Genomic DNA, 14,917 nt, shown 5'->3' on the forward strand with positions numbered 1-14,917 from the left:
TAATTTTCATTAGACAAGTTCCAAGGACTTTGATTGATGTGTAATCTCAAACCTCATGAGTTTCCCTGACAACAACAAGAATGAGACTTCAAGTATCACAATATTTTGCCATTTCCATTCTGTTTTAATGTAAAATGCTTGTAAATGTGCACTACTCTTCCACAACTGCTAGAAACTACTACCAAGGAGTCATTAAAATGTACTAGAATGAGATGACAGTTGTAAGATTTTCAGCATGGACTGTCAGTATATTCTAGGACAGTGGATCTCAACCTTCCTAGTGCTGCAACACTTAATATCATTCCTCATGTGGTGACTCCCAACCATAAATTATTTTCGTTGCTATTTCATAACTGTAATTTTGCTACTATTAATGAATCATAATGTAAATATTTTTGGAGATAGAGGTTTGCCAAAGGGGTCACAACCAACAGGTTGAGAACCACTGTTCTAGGGCTTTCCTTAGAGAAACAGCCATTATACACAGCACACACACACACACACACACACACACACACACACACACACACTAAACATCAGGTGATTATTTTCAGAATAAGTAACTGTTCAGGATTCACAAGGGAGTGAGTGTTTTTGAGCACACACTACTTATACACATTAAAGTAGAACACAGGAAGAGCCAAAACTGGCACAGCTATCCAAGGGTATAAAAACTCATATATAAACATAAATGCACATGTTTCAAGGAAGCACAGGGAGAATAATGTAACTTTTGTAAAAATGAAGGGACCTGGAGATATCACAGGAATATCCCTCTGTGGTCCTCAGCTCACAACTGTTTCAGCTTGACCAATCTCATTCTCTCTAGGTTGAGGAGTAATATTTTTTTCAATATCTCTTTATAATGTCCCTTCTGATTTATTAGGGTTTGGATGCTATCTTAGGTAGGGTTTCTATTGCTCTGATGAAACACCATGACCAAAGCAACTTGGGGAGGAAAGGGTTTATTTGTTTTACCCTTCCACAGCACTGTCCATCATGAAAGGAAGTCAGGACAGGAATTCAAACAAGGCAGGAACCTAGAAGCCAGTCATTGAGAGGTGCTGCTTACTGGCTTGCTCCTCATGGCTTGCTCATCCTGCTTTTTTGTAGAATCCAGGACCTGAAGCCAAGGGATAGCACCACCCATCATGGGCTGGGCCCTCCCCTATCAATCACTAATTAAGAAAATGCTCTACAGGCTTGCCCACAGCCTGATTTTATGGAGATATTTTGTTAATTGAGGTTCCCTCCTCTTAGATGAATTTAGCTTGTGTCAAGTCGGCATAAAACTACCCAGCACAGATGTTGTTTGTGTTTCCTCACTTTCCTTCTCTGTCACAGTCTACACAATGAAGCATTTTCAAAGGCACCAGCCATAGCTGAATCAAATCCTAACCTTTGAAACTGGAGATTTACTTTCCATTCTCAGACAACACACTTATCCCACAACATTTTAACAGTCAACTTAAATACTCTTTGAGGCTTACAGCATCACCCCCAATATATGATAAAGCTAAGGAGCAGAGCTAAGACACAAAATCAGGTAAACTTACCCAGAATCCAGGTGTTATGCCTGTGTATGAGCTAAAAGTTCTTTCTAAAAAGTATAATAAGTTTGCACCCGCTCATTTCTAATACTTCTTGACCAAACAAATCATTTATTTTATTTTAATCCTGATTTCTAGGGACTTGCTACTCTTTCCTGAGCCATTTATTAAATAAAAACACCTAAGGAACAGGCTTCATATTGTACTCCAGAAAAATAACCCACAAAAATATTAAGCTAAACACCAGATGGCTGAGGACAAACCCCTGTAGAGTTGTATTTCTTAGATTCTTAATTAAAATCACTTCAAGTGAATCCTCTCAAATCTGACACCTGAACAGACTAGTTTTACATCTTGCATGGCATGTGTGTGCATACACTTCTTGGCAGACACCATGCACATATGTTAAAATTACACAAAGTTGATTTTCTTCCCCTAATTTACCTTTGAGATTGTCAGTCTACATAAAATCAACAGATGATCACAGTCCAAAGAGCTGGGGGCTACACTTACAAATTCATGACACATCTATTCTTACGTCGGATATTGAACAGTTAGGAAAGCTGTTAAGTCTGTGGAGACCATGCCACAAATAGCGTTTATGGGACTCAAGTTAATGCATGATTGAAGCATCATACACAATGTTAAATAGAAGTCCTGAAAGAATCTTCCCTATCGAAAAAGTAACCCTTTAGCAATGAATATAAATGACAATGTAAGACAGATTATACTGTACTTTGTGAAATACTAGTGGAGGAATGTACTTTCTGTGACTGTAGGTTTAATTTAAAAGACTATTAGTACTTTAATGTATCTGTATATGTTGTATACATATCGGAACGAGAAATAAGAAATTTAGGTGTGATGTGATGGTAAACCTTTATATCAGTAAATACCTTAAAATATAAAGCATTAAAATACCAAGATGATAACTAAAATTTTGCTAATCTTTTAAAATTTTGTGTACTTACATGATTTATCAGGTAGTTTACAGTTGTTAAATTGTATTGATATAGCATATTATTCAGTATATTAACAAAATACTACAATATGAAAAGACTATGATTATAAGAAAAATCAGTGATTAAAAATAATCATTCTCAGGAGTTATATTATCTCACAAGGAAAGACGAGACTTCTTGGAAAATATACTGTATTTTCTATCTGTTATTGCACAACAAATTATCCTCAAAACTTAAAATGGTAACATCTTTATCTCATAGCTGAAGAGGATGAGGAATGTAAGGGAAAGCTGGTAGGTGCTAAGAGACTCTTCTGGCTCCAGGCCGAGTCCTCTGCAGTTGGTAGGAGGTGCAGTTTCCAAAATGGTTCATTCGCATGGCAGTTTGTAGGTGACCTCAGTGCCTCATTCCAAGAACACTATGTAAGCTGCTAGGTGACCTCATGAGGTAGCGGCTAGATTCCTCCAGAGTGAAATGCAAGCCAGAGGTAGATGAGACTGCCTTATGTCCCAAGCTCACCTCATCCACTCCCTGCTCTACTCACTGGAAAGGAGTCACCAAGCCTAGCCCACAGGAAGCGGGAAGAGCGGGGCTTCTCCTTTTAAAGATTGCTGAAAACCGTCATTAGTGAGTGCTCTCCTTGGGCGCCATTTCCTGCGATGTTACATTGTTAAGACCCTCAATTTCTTGATATCACCTTAAAAAAAAAAACTCTGTAGAGACATGCATGAATGTGAAACTAAGCACAGGGAAACCTGTGGCTTTGACCTCCAGGGATCATGCCTCAGAAACTATGTAAATAAATCCTAAAACCCTTCTTCTGACTGAGTCAAAATTGGTCTACTTTTACAAAACTATGGAAAGGCAGCAGACAAAGTAATATTTAATTCTGGGAATGAGCTGCAGAGCTTTTAAAATCAGGTTGTTGTCAGCTGAAACAAATACTTAAAAATGTGACTGGAAAGAGGAAATTGTGATTAGCTTCTAATGGACAATTTTTAATTTCAATGTGACACGTGAATGGAAAAAAGTTAATCCATATATAGTCTAAGAAGGTTAATATGGCACTTCCTCAAACATATTTTTCAAAAGTAAAATATTTGTAAAACAACTATAATTAATATGATGTTATAAGATTCTTGTATTTTGTTTCATTTATGGATATACATTTTGATCTTCACATTTACTTAAATTATGGGTTTATATACTTTTTAGCAATCATGTTTAACATAAATAGATTTAATGTGATATATATGTATGTATAAAATACAGATATTGTTCATCTAGGGAATCTTGAAATTTGCATTTATTTTACTCTCATGTTGAGTATTTTCGACATTTGTGTAGATGGGAGCTGTTCTGCATTTTGTATTTTTTTTTATGTCTTTTTTTTTTCTATAAAGTCAAGGTCTTGCTGTATAGCCCTGACTTTCCTGGAATGTGCTCTTAGACCAGGGTGGCCTCGAACTCACAGAGATCTGCCTGCCTCTGTTTGATGACTGCTGGGATTAAAGGTGTGTGCCACTACCACCTAGTTTGCATATACTTTTCTAACTTTTTTTTAATGTAGGGCACATGAGGAAATGTATGTATAAAATACAGATATTATTCATCTAGGGAATCTTGAAATTTGCATTTATTTTACTCTCATGTTGAGTATTTTCAACATTTGTGTAGATGGGAGCTGTTCTGCATTTTGTATTTTCTTTTTATGTCTTTTTTTCTGATATATATACATACATATATATATATATATATGTATGTATATATATCAGAACAGTCCAGTACTAAACTTCACATGGTTGTTTAATTTTATAGTGTTACTTGAAAACATGCTTTAGCCTTTAGCTACAGAAGCCTGGGGCTGGAGAGATGGCCAGGTGGTTAACTGAACTCATGGCTCCTGTTTGGTTTGTTTGGTTCCTAGCACCCACAGGGCAGCAACAGCCACCTGTCACCCCAGTTTCATGGGGCCCAATACCCTCTTCTGGCCTCCACAGTCTCCTGTACACATATGATACATATACACACACCCAGGCACAACACATACACATGCCAAAACTTAATAAATAAAAAATATAAATACATAAATCTTTAGATTCAGAAGTGCACAAACTCTGTTAAGTTTCTCAGAGTTAAAATTTCGCAGTGCATTTCAAGGACTTGGTGGACTTTCTAAGATACTAAAATTGAGGGACAGAAGTCCAAACACCCCTTCTTAGCAGTGCCATCTTAACCACAGAAGCATAACATATGCAATTTTGATTCACAGAGCTTCATTAAGACAACGTTGGAAATAATATGTTTCCTCATGTGCCCTACATTAAAAAAAAGTTAGGAAAGTATATGCAAACTAGGTGGTAGTGGCACACACCTTTAATCCCAGCAGTCATCAAACAGAGGCAGGCAGATCTCTGTGAGTTCGAGGCCACCCTGGTCTAAGAGCACATTCCAGGAAAGTCAGGGCTATACAGCAAAACCTTGTCTTTATAGAAAAAAAGACATAAAATGAAAATACAAAATGCAGAACAGCTCCCATCTACACAAATGTTGAAAATACTCAACATGAGAGTAAAATAAATGCAAATTTCAAGATTCCCTAGATGAACAATATTTGTATTTTAGTACTAACATAAGTTTAGACAATTGTCTGGTGAATTTTTCTACTGATAATTTACTTTCATGTTTTAAGTCCTTTTAATAACTCCGAAGATAGTGGTTCAGACTACAATGGTTTGCATTAGACCAACTGTCTTATAGAAAAACTGATCTGGGCAGGAAAAAAACAACTTTTGAAATAAATAAGGTCAAAGCCAAGGGTTGTGGAACCAAGACCCCGATAAGGGCAGATTCTGCTCCTGTCTCATGTCCCACAGCTCTCATTTGCTAGTTCAGGGCAAGACACTGAGGCCTAACAGTCACTGTGGTCAAGAGCTGTCCCTCAATCTCAGAGGAAAAAAAAATATCAGCTCATAATTACCAAAGTAAAAAAGCCTGAAGAGTACTGACCACACAGAAAAGGGAATCCACATGAAATCAGTGTCTAGGCAGTTAATGCTTGCACCAGATTCCACACAGCGCAGTGAGCAAGAAGGAAATCTATCAGATCTAACAGAAAGTGAAAATCCTAAAAGCACTTTTGACACTCACTAGGGAGCTGAAAGTTGCAGTCATGATTATACTAAGGAAAAGAAGACCCTGGCAAACACTTAGGCTTTTAGTGAGAGCCCAGAAGGGTTACGTTTACGTGGTATAGGGAAAAATAGATGTAGACCACTATCTGATGACAGCATCATAAAACCCCAGTCCTTATCAGAAATAGGGAGATCTACCTTAACTTTAACTGTCAAGTTCTTCTTAAATCCCTCGTGTTTTCCACACTAAATTCCTAAAGGCACTATAATATTCCAGGCATGTGAGAAGACTGAGCCAGATCACCAACAGCTAAGAGAAAAAAAAATGGGTAGAAAATACTGGAAAATACACACAGACGAAAGCTTCCATATGAACAACTAGTGGCTAGTGGCGAAACCGTGTAAGTTGTAGTCTTCTGGTAGATCCCATCATCAGATGATGTCTTGGGCACCATCCTAAAATGGTCTGTACCATGGCCATCAGAAGTCCAGAGGACAGGGCTGGAGAGAGGGTACAATTCTTGCAAAAGATCTGGGTTCAGTTCCCGGCATCCACATGTTGCTCACAGGCATGCATGTGGTGCACACATGTACATGCAAACAAAACACTCATACAGACAGAATCAAACAAATCTAATAATGATAATAATAACAATAACAGTAATAATAGAAAATTTAAAGGTAAAAAGATCCAGAGGTGTGAGTCTTCTCGAAGGACTCCATGATCAAGGCTACCTTTTCCCATTTTTAAAGGAGTAAACATACCATGCCTGAGCTCTGTAGGCAAAGCACAGTGATGCATAATAGTCCAGAGCCTGGCTACTGTGAGTGCTTGTAATTACTGATCAGCTGGGTGACTGCAGACTTTGGACTTTCTCTACCTCTCTCTGCCTGTTTGTGAGAACAGAAGCATCATGTGTTTTACTATCAATTGCTTTAGAGTTTCTGTCAGCTGAAATATGACTCCTGTGTCGCTGATGGTTTCCATTATGGATTTTTCAGTAGTGAATATTGGATTGATATTTAGCCAAATGGCAATGCTTTTTTCTTTCACAGTTATTGGCTTGTTTAAGAGATTCCTTGCATTCCAATCCAAGAGGCAAAAATCAAAACGATTACTAGTAGGAAATTAGTAAAACTTAAAGGAAAGTCCTGCCTTGTGAAAGAAGATAAGGAGACCACATTTTCTGCTTTTTAAAATTCAAAAGGCAAGTAATGATTTAGTAGCAAACATTTATGCACAGTTAGGAGACTTTCCTCATTCCTAAAGGAATCCTGCCGGGGGACTCTCATCGGAGAACTATTATTTCGAGGGATACTAATAAGTAAGAGATGGGTGGGGGACAGCGATGAAGTAGGCCTCCTTATCACTAATGCTCTTCTCAATTGCCAGTGCTACACTGTAATAAAAAGCCAGAGGCCTTCTAAGCAGCCTTATTACCGGCAATTTTCAAGTTTCCACACAGCAGGGAACCCCTTATCACTTGTACCCAGGGTGCTCCATACTGTTAAATTATTGCATCACTACACAGAGGTTCTATCACTTTATAATGGCAAAATCAGAAGCAGAAAGAGGCAGAGGTGGTTGTTTAATATTATTCACAATACATATATGGATCCAGTACTTAACAAATGAACACTCTCTTTAAAGATATGTGAAAGGCATTAAAATACACACACACACATACATAAGCACATACTTGGGGATACTGATGCTTTTACATTAGCGTATTTAGCTAGCAAGGAAGAAATTTTTTCACCTGGAAACTGGCTAAATTTTATTTTCTTATCCCATTTACTAATATTTTCAGTGTTTTCCATAGAGGATATAAGTATTCCGAAAATAATGAAGAGAAAAAATGAATCTTAAATATATACATTTATAGAACTAATAAGCTTGCCAATATCTATTTTCATGGCATTTTATTACATAAATTATGTATTATGTTTTTCTTTCTTATCTATTTTTAAAATGATTTTCTTTACTTTTTATCCTTGAAACAAAGGTCTTGCTACATAGCACTGGATGGCCTGGTATTCACTATGTACACCACGCTGTCTTGGAGTGCCTGTCAGTAGTTTTGCCTCGGTCTCCTGAGTGCTAGGATTAAAAATCTGTGCTAGCACACATAGCTGTAACATAATTTTTCTACTTTGAATTTTCAGAAAAATGTCATTTCCAAGCCTGATGGTAAGTCAGGCTCATGTTTCTAGATCACTTGGGGTGACTACTTAAAAGATCCCAATAATTGATATAAAAGTATATGCTGAATGATGAAACTGAATAGCGGAGTCCTATAATACAGAATGTTGTGTCGCACATTTATCATCCCACCAAGACTCCCTTGCACACTTGCACCACTGTCTCACTGAGAAGACTGGCAGGCAAAGGAAGCCATGCCCCTGTAGTATGAAGAAAACCAACAAAGTTATTTCTGCTGTTGCTCATTTTGTTTGTTGCTGCTGCTCTTGTGGTTTTGGGCATTAGTGTCTAGCTGTGCAGCCTTTGCGGGTCTGGAACTCACAGCATAGATGGGGCTAACATTTTGCCTCTACTTACCATTAGACATATGGTTCTACCACACCCAGCCTGAAAAGTAACCTTTGATATGAAGCCTCAGTGAATACAAAGGTCTTTAGCTTATCAAATCTATAGTGTTTTAAAGGGGAATACCCATAATCAGGACATGTTATCTCTTCTTTGTCAACGTTCTTTCATTCCCTAGTGCAATGCCACCTGCTCCTTCCTCTTTGTCCTTATTGATTCTCATCATCATCATCATCATCATCATCGTCATCATGAAAGCATCTAACTTTGCAAAGTGGTTAAAATTTGTTCCTATAAAATGTAGTGGCAAGCAGGAGTGCTAGCACACATCTTTAATCCCAGCATTCTAAAGGCAGATGAAAGTGGATCCTGAGTTCAAGGGCAGCCTTCTACAGAGCAAGTTCTAGGACAGCCAGGGATATATGGAGAAACCCTGCTTAAAACACACACACACACACACACACACACACACACACACACACACACACATCTCTTTTCCTTTCCTTCCTTTTTTTCTTTTACTTATATTCTCAAACATAAATACGTGCCACCAAAGAATACACTTCATTCAAGTAAAAGATACTCAGTTCAATGCCACTGAATAATGATGTCATTAAATCTGATGAAGAAAATACACTTCCAGGAAGGAACTAATTTTGAGTCAAACTCAATGAAAGGATTCACAGTGGGAGTGGGAACAGAGATGCGGCAGAAAGGAAACTCTTAACAAAGACTGAGATAACTGAGAGAGAGATGATCCTAGTGTAATGAAGGTGTGGATAAATACCTAAGTGTCTCTTAGCTAGACAGGACATGCTTGCAAAGTGATGCAAAGAGGAGTAACTCTGTGACACAACGACACTCACTCACATCGTACACTAACTCAGCCAGGAGAATGATACATTATAATAACCTTGAGTTGCTGAAAACTGTCAGAGGCTTAGAAAGGGATAGTGGACTTTAAAAACACACCAGAAAGATTTTGCTTTATATCTTTTACAAAGTAAGTGAAGATATTGATTCTAAAAAGGTACAATACTTGTCTGGTGTCACAATTAGTGCAAAGTCCTGGTGACCAAATACCTAATGGAGCACTAATTTTATACAAACAGCTGATTCCCAAGAAAAGCAGCCATCATCTGCTCACCTTTACCTCTGCATTTGTGGGGCCCAGTGACGAGCAATGTTCTTCTGTATTGCTAACAACTAACAAGGCCAAACAAACACTCCCAGGAACAGTGACTCAGGGTGGAGCTGAGACCTGAACCTCAGTGATGTAGTGCTGCAGGAATGACTCCGCCCTAACTCAAACTACACTTCTGCTCACGAGTCTTCTGGATTCCATATGCCTAGGTGTAAGATTTTTTTTATCTCACAAAATAAGCTGTGTTAGCATGAGGATGCAGCAGGAAGCAGAAATGCAAACAGCATTCTGAACACACTTAGATGCAGTATGATCAAAAGTAACAGCTCTCGGAATGCGTACCTCGGAATTACTAGGAAATATAGTCCAGGCAAAGATAACTCCTTGAAGTAATCAGTAGGAGCGCTGCATAAGAGGAGTTCACAGTAATTAGCATATATACATATATAATCTTGGGAGTACTTCCTGAGATCTTAATAATTGCCTGGGAAAAGTCATGCTAGACACTATCAGAATATATGAAGATGATACACATGTAACTATGCCAACAGCACAGAGAGGAGCTTAGGAAACTGAAATACATTACTTTAGAGAACATGTATGGGAGTAGCTACAGCTGGCTTTTCCAAGGTGAAAACTCAGAAGAGAACAAAATAAGCAAGCACATAAAATAAAGTGGAGGGACCATAAAACAACTACTAAGCAATAACTGGTAAAAATGATATTTATAAATTTTTAAAATCTAGATAATTAAATGCTATAAAGTAATATTCTAGTTAGAAAAACAAAGTGATTCATAGACTGTATCACAAGCCAGAAAGAAAAGTTTAATAGTAACATTCAAAAACATTCAGGAGCTGGAATCAATAGTTCAACGGCAGAAGGTGCATGCTCAGTTTCCTGTGAGGCACCGGCTTCGATCCCAAGCACAAAACAAATGGAAAAATAAAGTCAACATAAATGGTGAGTGTAAATATATATTCCATACACATACACAGAGTCACACACACAGTCACACACAGACATTCATTCTGAGTAATGCCAGACAAGATACAGTGGAAGTATCATCTCTTTGTCCAAGAATGGGAAGGTGAGCTTTGTGTCCAATAAAGACCTCACCTGCTGGACACTGCAGCACGCAGAATTTACACTCTTTCCCTGAATGTCATATTTTTACATAATGAGGCAGGCACTTATTTGTTGTGGAATATTAGTTTAACATGTGTTACATTCATTTACATTGTGGGATATTTGTTTAATGGTGCAAAGATGTGCTGCACTCATTTATGTTGCATTTGTTTAACTCTGTGAAGCTGTGTTACTTTTGCCTGTCTAAAACACCTGATTGGTCTAATAAAGAGCTGAACAACCAATTGCTAGGCAGGAGAGAGGGGTAGGCAAGGCTGCCAGGCAGAGAAAATAAATAGCAGGAGAAATCTAGGCTGGGAAGAGGGAGGAGCCAGAGGAGGAGAGGAAAAGGAGGACTCTAGGGGCCAGCCACCCAGCCACTCAGCCAGCCATAAAATAAGAAAGAAAGGCAAATAGAATAAAGAAAGGTAAAAAGCCCAGAGGCAAAATGTAGAAAAGAAACAGGATAATTTAAGTTAGCAAAGCTGACTAGAAACAAGCCAAGCTAAGGCCGGGCATTCTTAAGTAAGAAAAAGTCTCCATGCATTTATTTGGGAGCTTGGTGGCAGGCCCCCAAAGAGTAAAAACAAATGAACAAACAAACAAACAAACAAACAAACAAAAACTACACTTATTTTCCCAAGTGTCTTAGCTTAGTTACTTATGGATTTAACTTACTTCAGGACCACATCCTGGCTCTGCTGTCCCTTGTCCTAGCCATATTTATTTAGTATTGCATTTCTATAAAATTTTACAAGGCTCAAGACTGTCCTGAGAAGTGCTAAAGCAAGAAATTTGTTTCTACCACTTAAATTTATCTTATTCAAAAACATTAAGATAAAAGGTCATCCCAACACAGTATTACGACAATATATTGAGTTACTAATAAAGAAAATTAATCCTCTGAAAGAAATCCAAAACAAAGTTTATCACTGATTAGCAGGTTCACATGACTTTTAAAGGATAAGAATGGGGCATGAATTCCTGTTGTAGAGATGACAGGCATGAAGACTACAATTCAAACTTAAACATCCATGTGCCAGTTTTCAGAGTAGTTTTTTCTCATTGTATAGTTAGTTAACTTAGCCTTTTAAGACAGCATCACACTACAGAACCCATGCTGATCTCAAGCTCACAATACTCTTGCCTCAGTATCTGGAATCTGGATGTTATGTGTGTCTGATGCTCTATCTGATTGATTATTTGCTCTTATATTGAAATTTTTAACAAGACCTTGGCCAGTTATGGGGTTAAACATGAGTTAAAAAAAAATAGAAATAATACAAAATTTCCCAACTATTGAATCCTTTCAAAATCTGTAAATAAATGGAGTGACTTCTGAAAGGACATCTAAAGTCCTTGAGATACAGTATCCCTGATGCAGTCTCCTTTATGCATAGAGCCAACTAGACCTTGATAATCACTGCATCTGAAGAGATGAGAATATCTGATCTCCTGAAGTAATAAACATTATCTTCTATAATTTATACTCAACTGAAAAATATTTATGATATATTTTATGTAACATATATAATAATCTATAATATCAAATAATTCTCTTTAACTCAACATGTATATAATATGATGAAATGCTTTTTACTTTTATGTCATTTTGATTGTTTGGACAGGAAGCAGACTATAACCTTGTTTTATAGTATAGACTTTTAATTCCTCTGGAAGCCCCAATTCAAGTGGTAGTTTCCAGATAAAGATATTATTTCAGGGGCTCATTAAATACACAGTGCCACATTAAGAAGAATAATATATTAAAGCCAAAGAACATACGTTACTACCTGCATTATGTTTACAGTCTCACAGCTCAGGGGAGGCCCATCAATGTATATCAACCATTTTGATGTACTCACCAGTTTTCTTTTAATACTTTGACTCAAGGTATATTATGCCCTCTGATAGAAATTAGCAAAAATTAGCAAGTGGCACTTCTTATTATGATTTTTTTTATTCTCACTTGATTTATGAAATGTAACTGTATCATTTGTTCCCAACACAAATGAAAGGATAGTTTTTAACATGTGCCACCATGCCCAGGCTAGCCCAGATCTTTTAAACTTGAGAAATGTTGTCCTACTCTTAAAAACATCTTCCATGGTGATCATCACATTTAAACACACACAAGAAAGACACAAGAAACAAGTAATATCAGTTCAGAAAATGTGACTGGCAGTTTAATTCATTCACTGAAAGCTTGGTCCACTACTATGTCCTCACTTGATAGCTAATGCTTAGAAATTAAAACAGACAAGCATTTGTGTCAATATAATACTGCTAATGGAGTCAGCGCTCCTAAAAAGGGAGGTTATCTGAATTCAAAGCTTTGGGGGTTGCCTTGCTTTCACAAAGCCAACATCCAACACTAGCTTAAGAATGACGGGTCTCCCTTGTGTATTTAGTTACGTGTCTTACAAACTATAATGCCACTGAGAATTCTGAGGTCCTTATTTTTTACACTTCATAAAACTGTATTTTTCAAGCACTTTTGTGTCATGTCAACATAGGAAAAAAAATGAGGACATGTTTGTGAGTTTCCTCAGCCTGTTTACTGTCCTAACTTTCTCTATTATACAGGATGGACCTAATAGATACTTTATAAATAAAAATCATATTCTTGTCCATTTTTCCTACTTTTTTTTTAAACCTTGAGTCAGTGTTTTACTAAGTCTGTCTGGTCCAGAATTCACTATAGAGATCAGGATGATCCCAAAGACGGCCTTAAGGTCCTGCTGACTCTGTCTTTTTAAGTATTGAGATTATGGACATGTGCCACCATGCCCTGGCTAGCCCAGATCTTTTAAACTTGAGAAATGTTGTCATACTCTTAAAAATATCTTCCATGGTGATCATCACATTTAAACAAACACAGGAAAGACACAGAAACTAGTAATAATTTTCATTGATTGAAAGGATATTTCTGCAGTTTTATCTGAACTCTAAAATAAGTTTTATAAGATTCATGGGCCCCAAACTGCTAAGTGCTTCAGAACTTTGGTCGAAAAAATTGTCATAATATTGATTTTACATTATACATTAATGTAAAATTCAGAAAACCATTAAATATAATTCTGGTTTATATAATAATAGAATGAATCATTCTGAGAGCAAGAATTTGATTTTAGTTCTATAGCAAAGATTCACCAAAATATATATTTTCCAAAGAGTAAGAAAACTTGAATTGCTTTAAACACATGAATATGTCAAAAATTATCTTATTCCAGTCTATGTACCTTCATCTCTAAGGGCAAAAAGCTTCATAGGTCTATTATGAGAGAAAGTAACTTCTCATAATAGGTCCTTTAGTGGGGACCTACTGCTACTCTCTCAGATACACATAAGATATGCAGAATGTAGTGGCTAGGGAGATGGCTGAATAGTTAAGAACATTTTTTGCTCTTCCAGAGGACCCAAGTTCAGTTCTGAGTACCTATGCTAAGAAGCTCACAACAGCCTATAACTCTAGCTCCAGGGCATATGATGCCTTCTTTGGTCTTTATGAGCACCCACATACATGGGCACAGGTGGGCACATACACAGGCACACACACCACACACACATGAACCTTAAAAAAGATGAGGAGTGTGTGAGCTTCCTATATGTCTATAGGTATATTTTCTGAAAGTAACAGGCATGAGCCACACCCATAGATTTTTAAATTAACATATATGTCCATCATATACAACACTGCACCTGTCCACACTTCATATTTCTCATTTCAAAATAGATGTACTACTACCTTTCTTGCTTCTTTTATCATCTTCCGAACGGTTTCCTTTATTGTAAGTAGATGTGCTCTCGGTGGATGAAAGAGGAGGTCTATATGGGTACTCCCTAAGAGTCCAGGCATCACATATGGCCAGCCTAAATCAAGATTAGGAGCCTCCACATCGGACACGTTGGGCCAATAAGTCCCTGAAGACGAGCCACCATCACAGGAACGATCGGAGCCACGTTCTGTATTTTCTGCAAACTTCTGGACATTTTTCAAAATATAATTAATTTCTTCCTCAGCTAGAAAATCTGAAACTCGCTCCTTAACGAGGAATTCTTGGTAGGCTTCTAACCCATGTTCAATCAGAGCATCAACAGCCACACGGTACCACTCCTTGTAGTGCGGCTCGATGTAGTTGTCAGATCTGTACTCATCATTTAGTGAGGAAAGCATTGATGAGGTCTCCATGGTTGCAGATGTTTGACGATGGTACTTTCAAATGTTCATCTGTGCAGAGGCAAGAGGTACCTAAGTGTGTGATAAGAAAATTAAGGTCAGTTAGAATTCTATGCATAGATATTTATCATCTATGCCATATATCACTTTGATAACATTTACATCAAGTACCGTTTGAGGCAAGCTAATACATTTTATATCCAAAATGACGTTAATAGAGCCACATTTCATTATCCATCACAGTCAGTTAAATGGATCTCCCTTACAAATT

At 37.3% G+C, this 14,917-nt stretch overlaps 1 protein-coding gene across 1 annotated transcript in view; it reads right to left on the reverse strand.

Moving 5' to 3' along the window:
- Fam83b (family with sequence similarity 83 member B) overlaps positions 1-14,658 on the reverse strand; it is a 53,785-nt gene extending 39,127 nt beyond the window's left edge. The window contains exon 1 of the mRNA XM_059267021.1: positions 14,215-14,658. Within this exon, the coding sequence (XP_059123004.1) occupies positions 14,215-14,658 (444 nt within the window). The remainder of the gene's footprint in view (positions 1-14,214) is intronic.
- Between the last annotated feature and the right edge of the window lie 259 nt (positions 14,659-14,917).

This window comes from Peromyscus eremicus, chromosome 7 (assembly GCF_949786415.1).
Source record: "Peromyscus eremicus chromosome 7, PerEre_H2_v1, whole genome shotgun sequence".
NCBI classification, from domain to species: Eukaryota; Metazoa; Chordata; class Mammalia; order Rodentia; family Cricetidae; genus Peromyscus; species Peromyscus eremicus.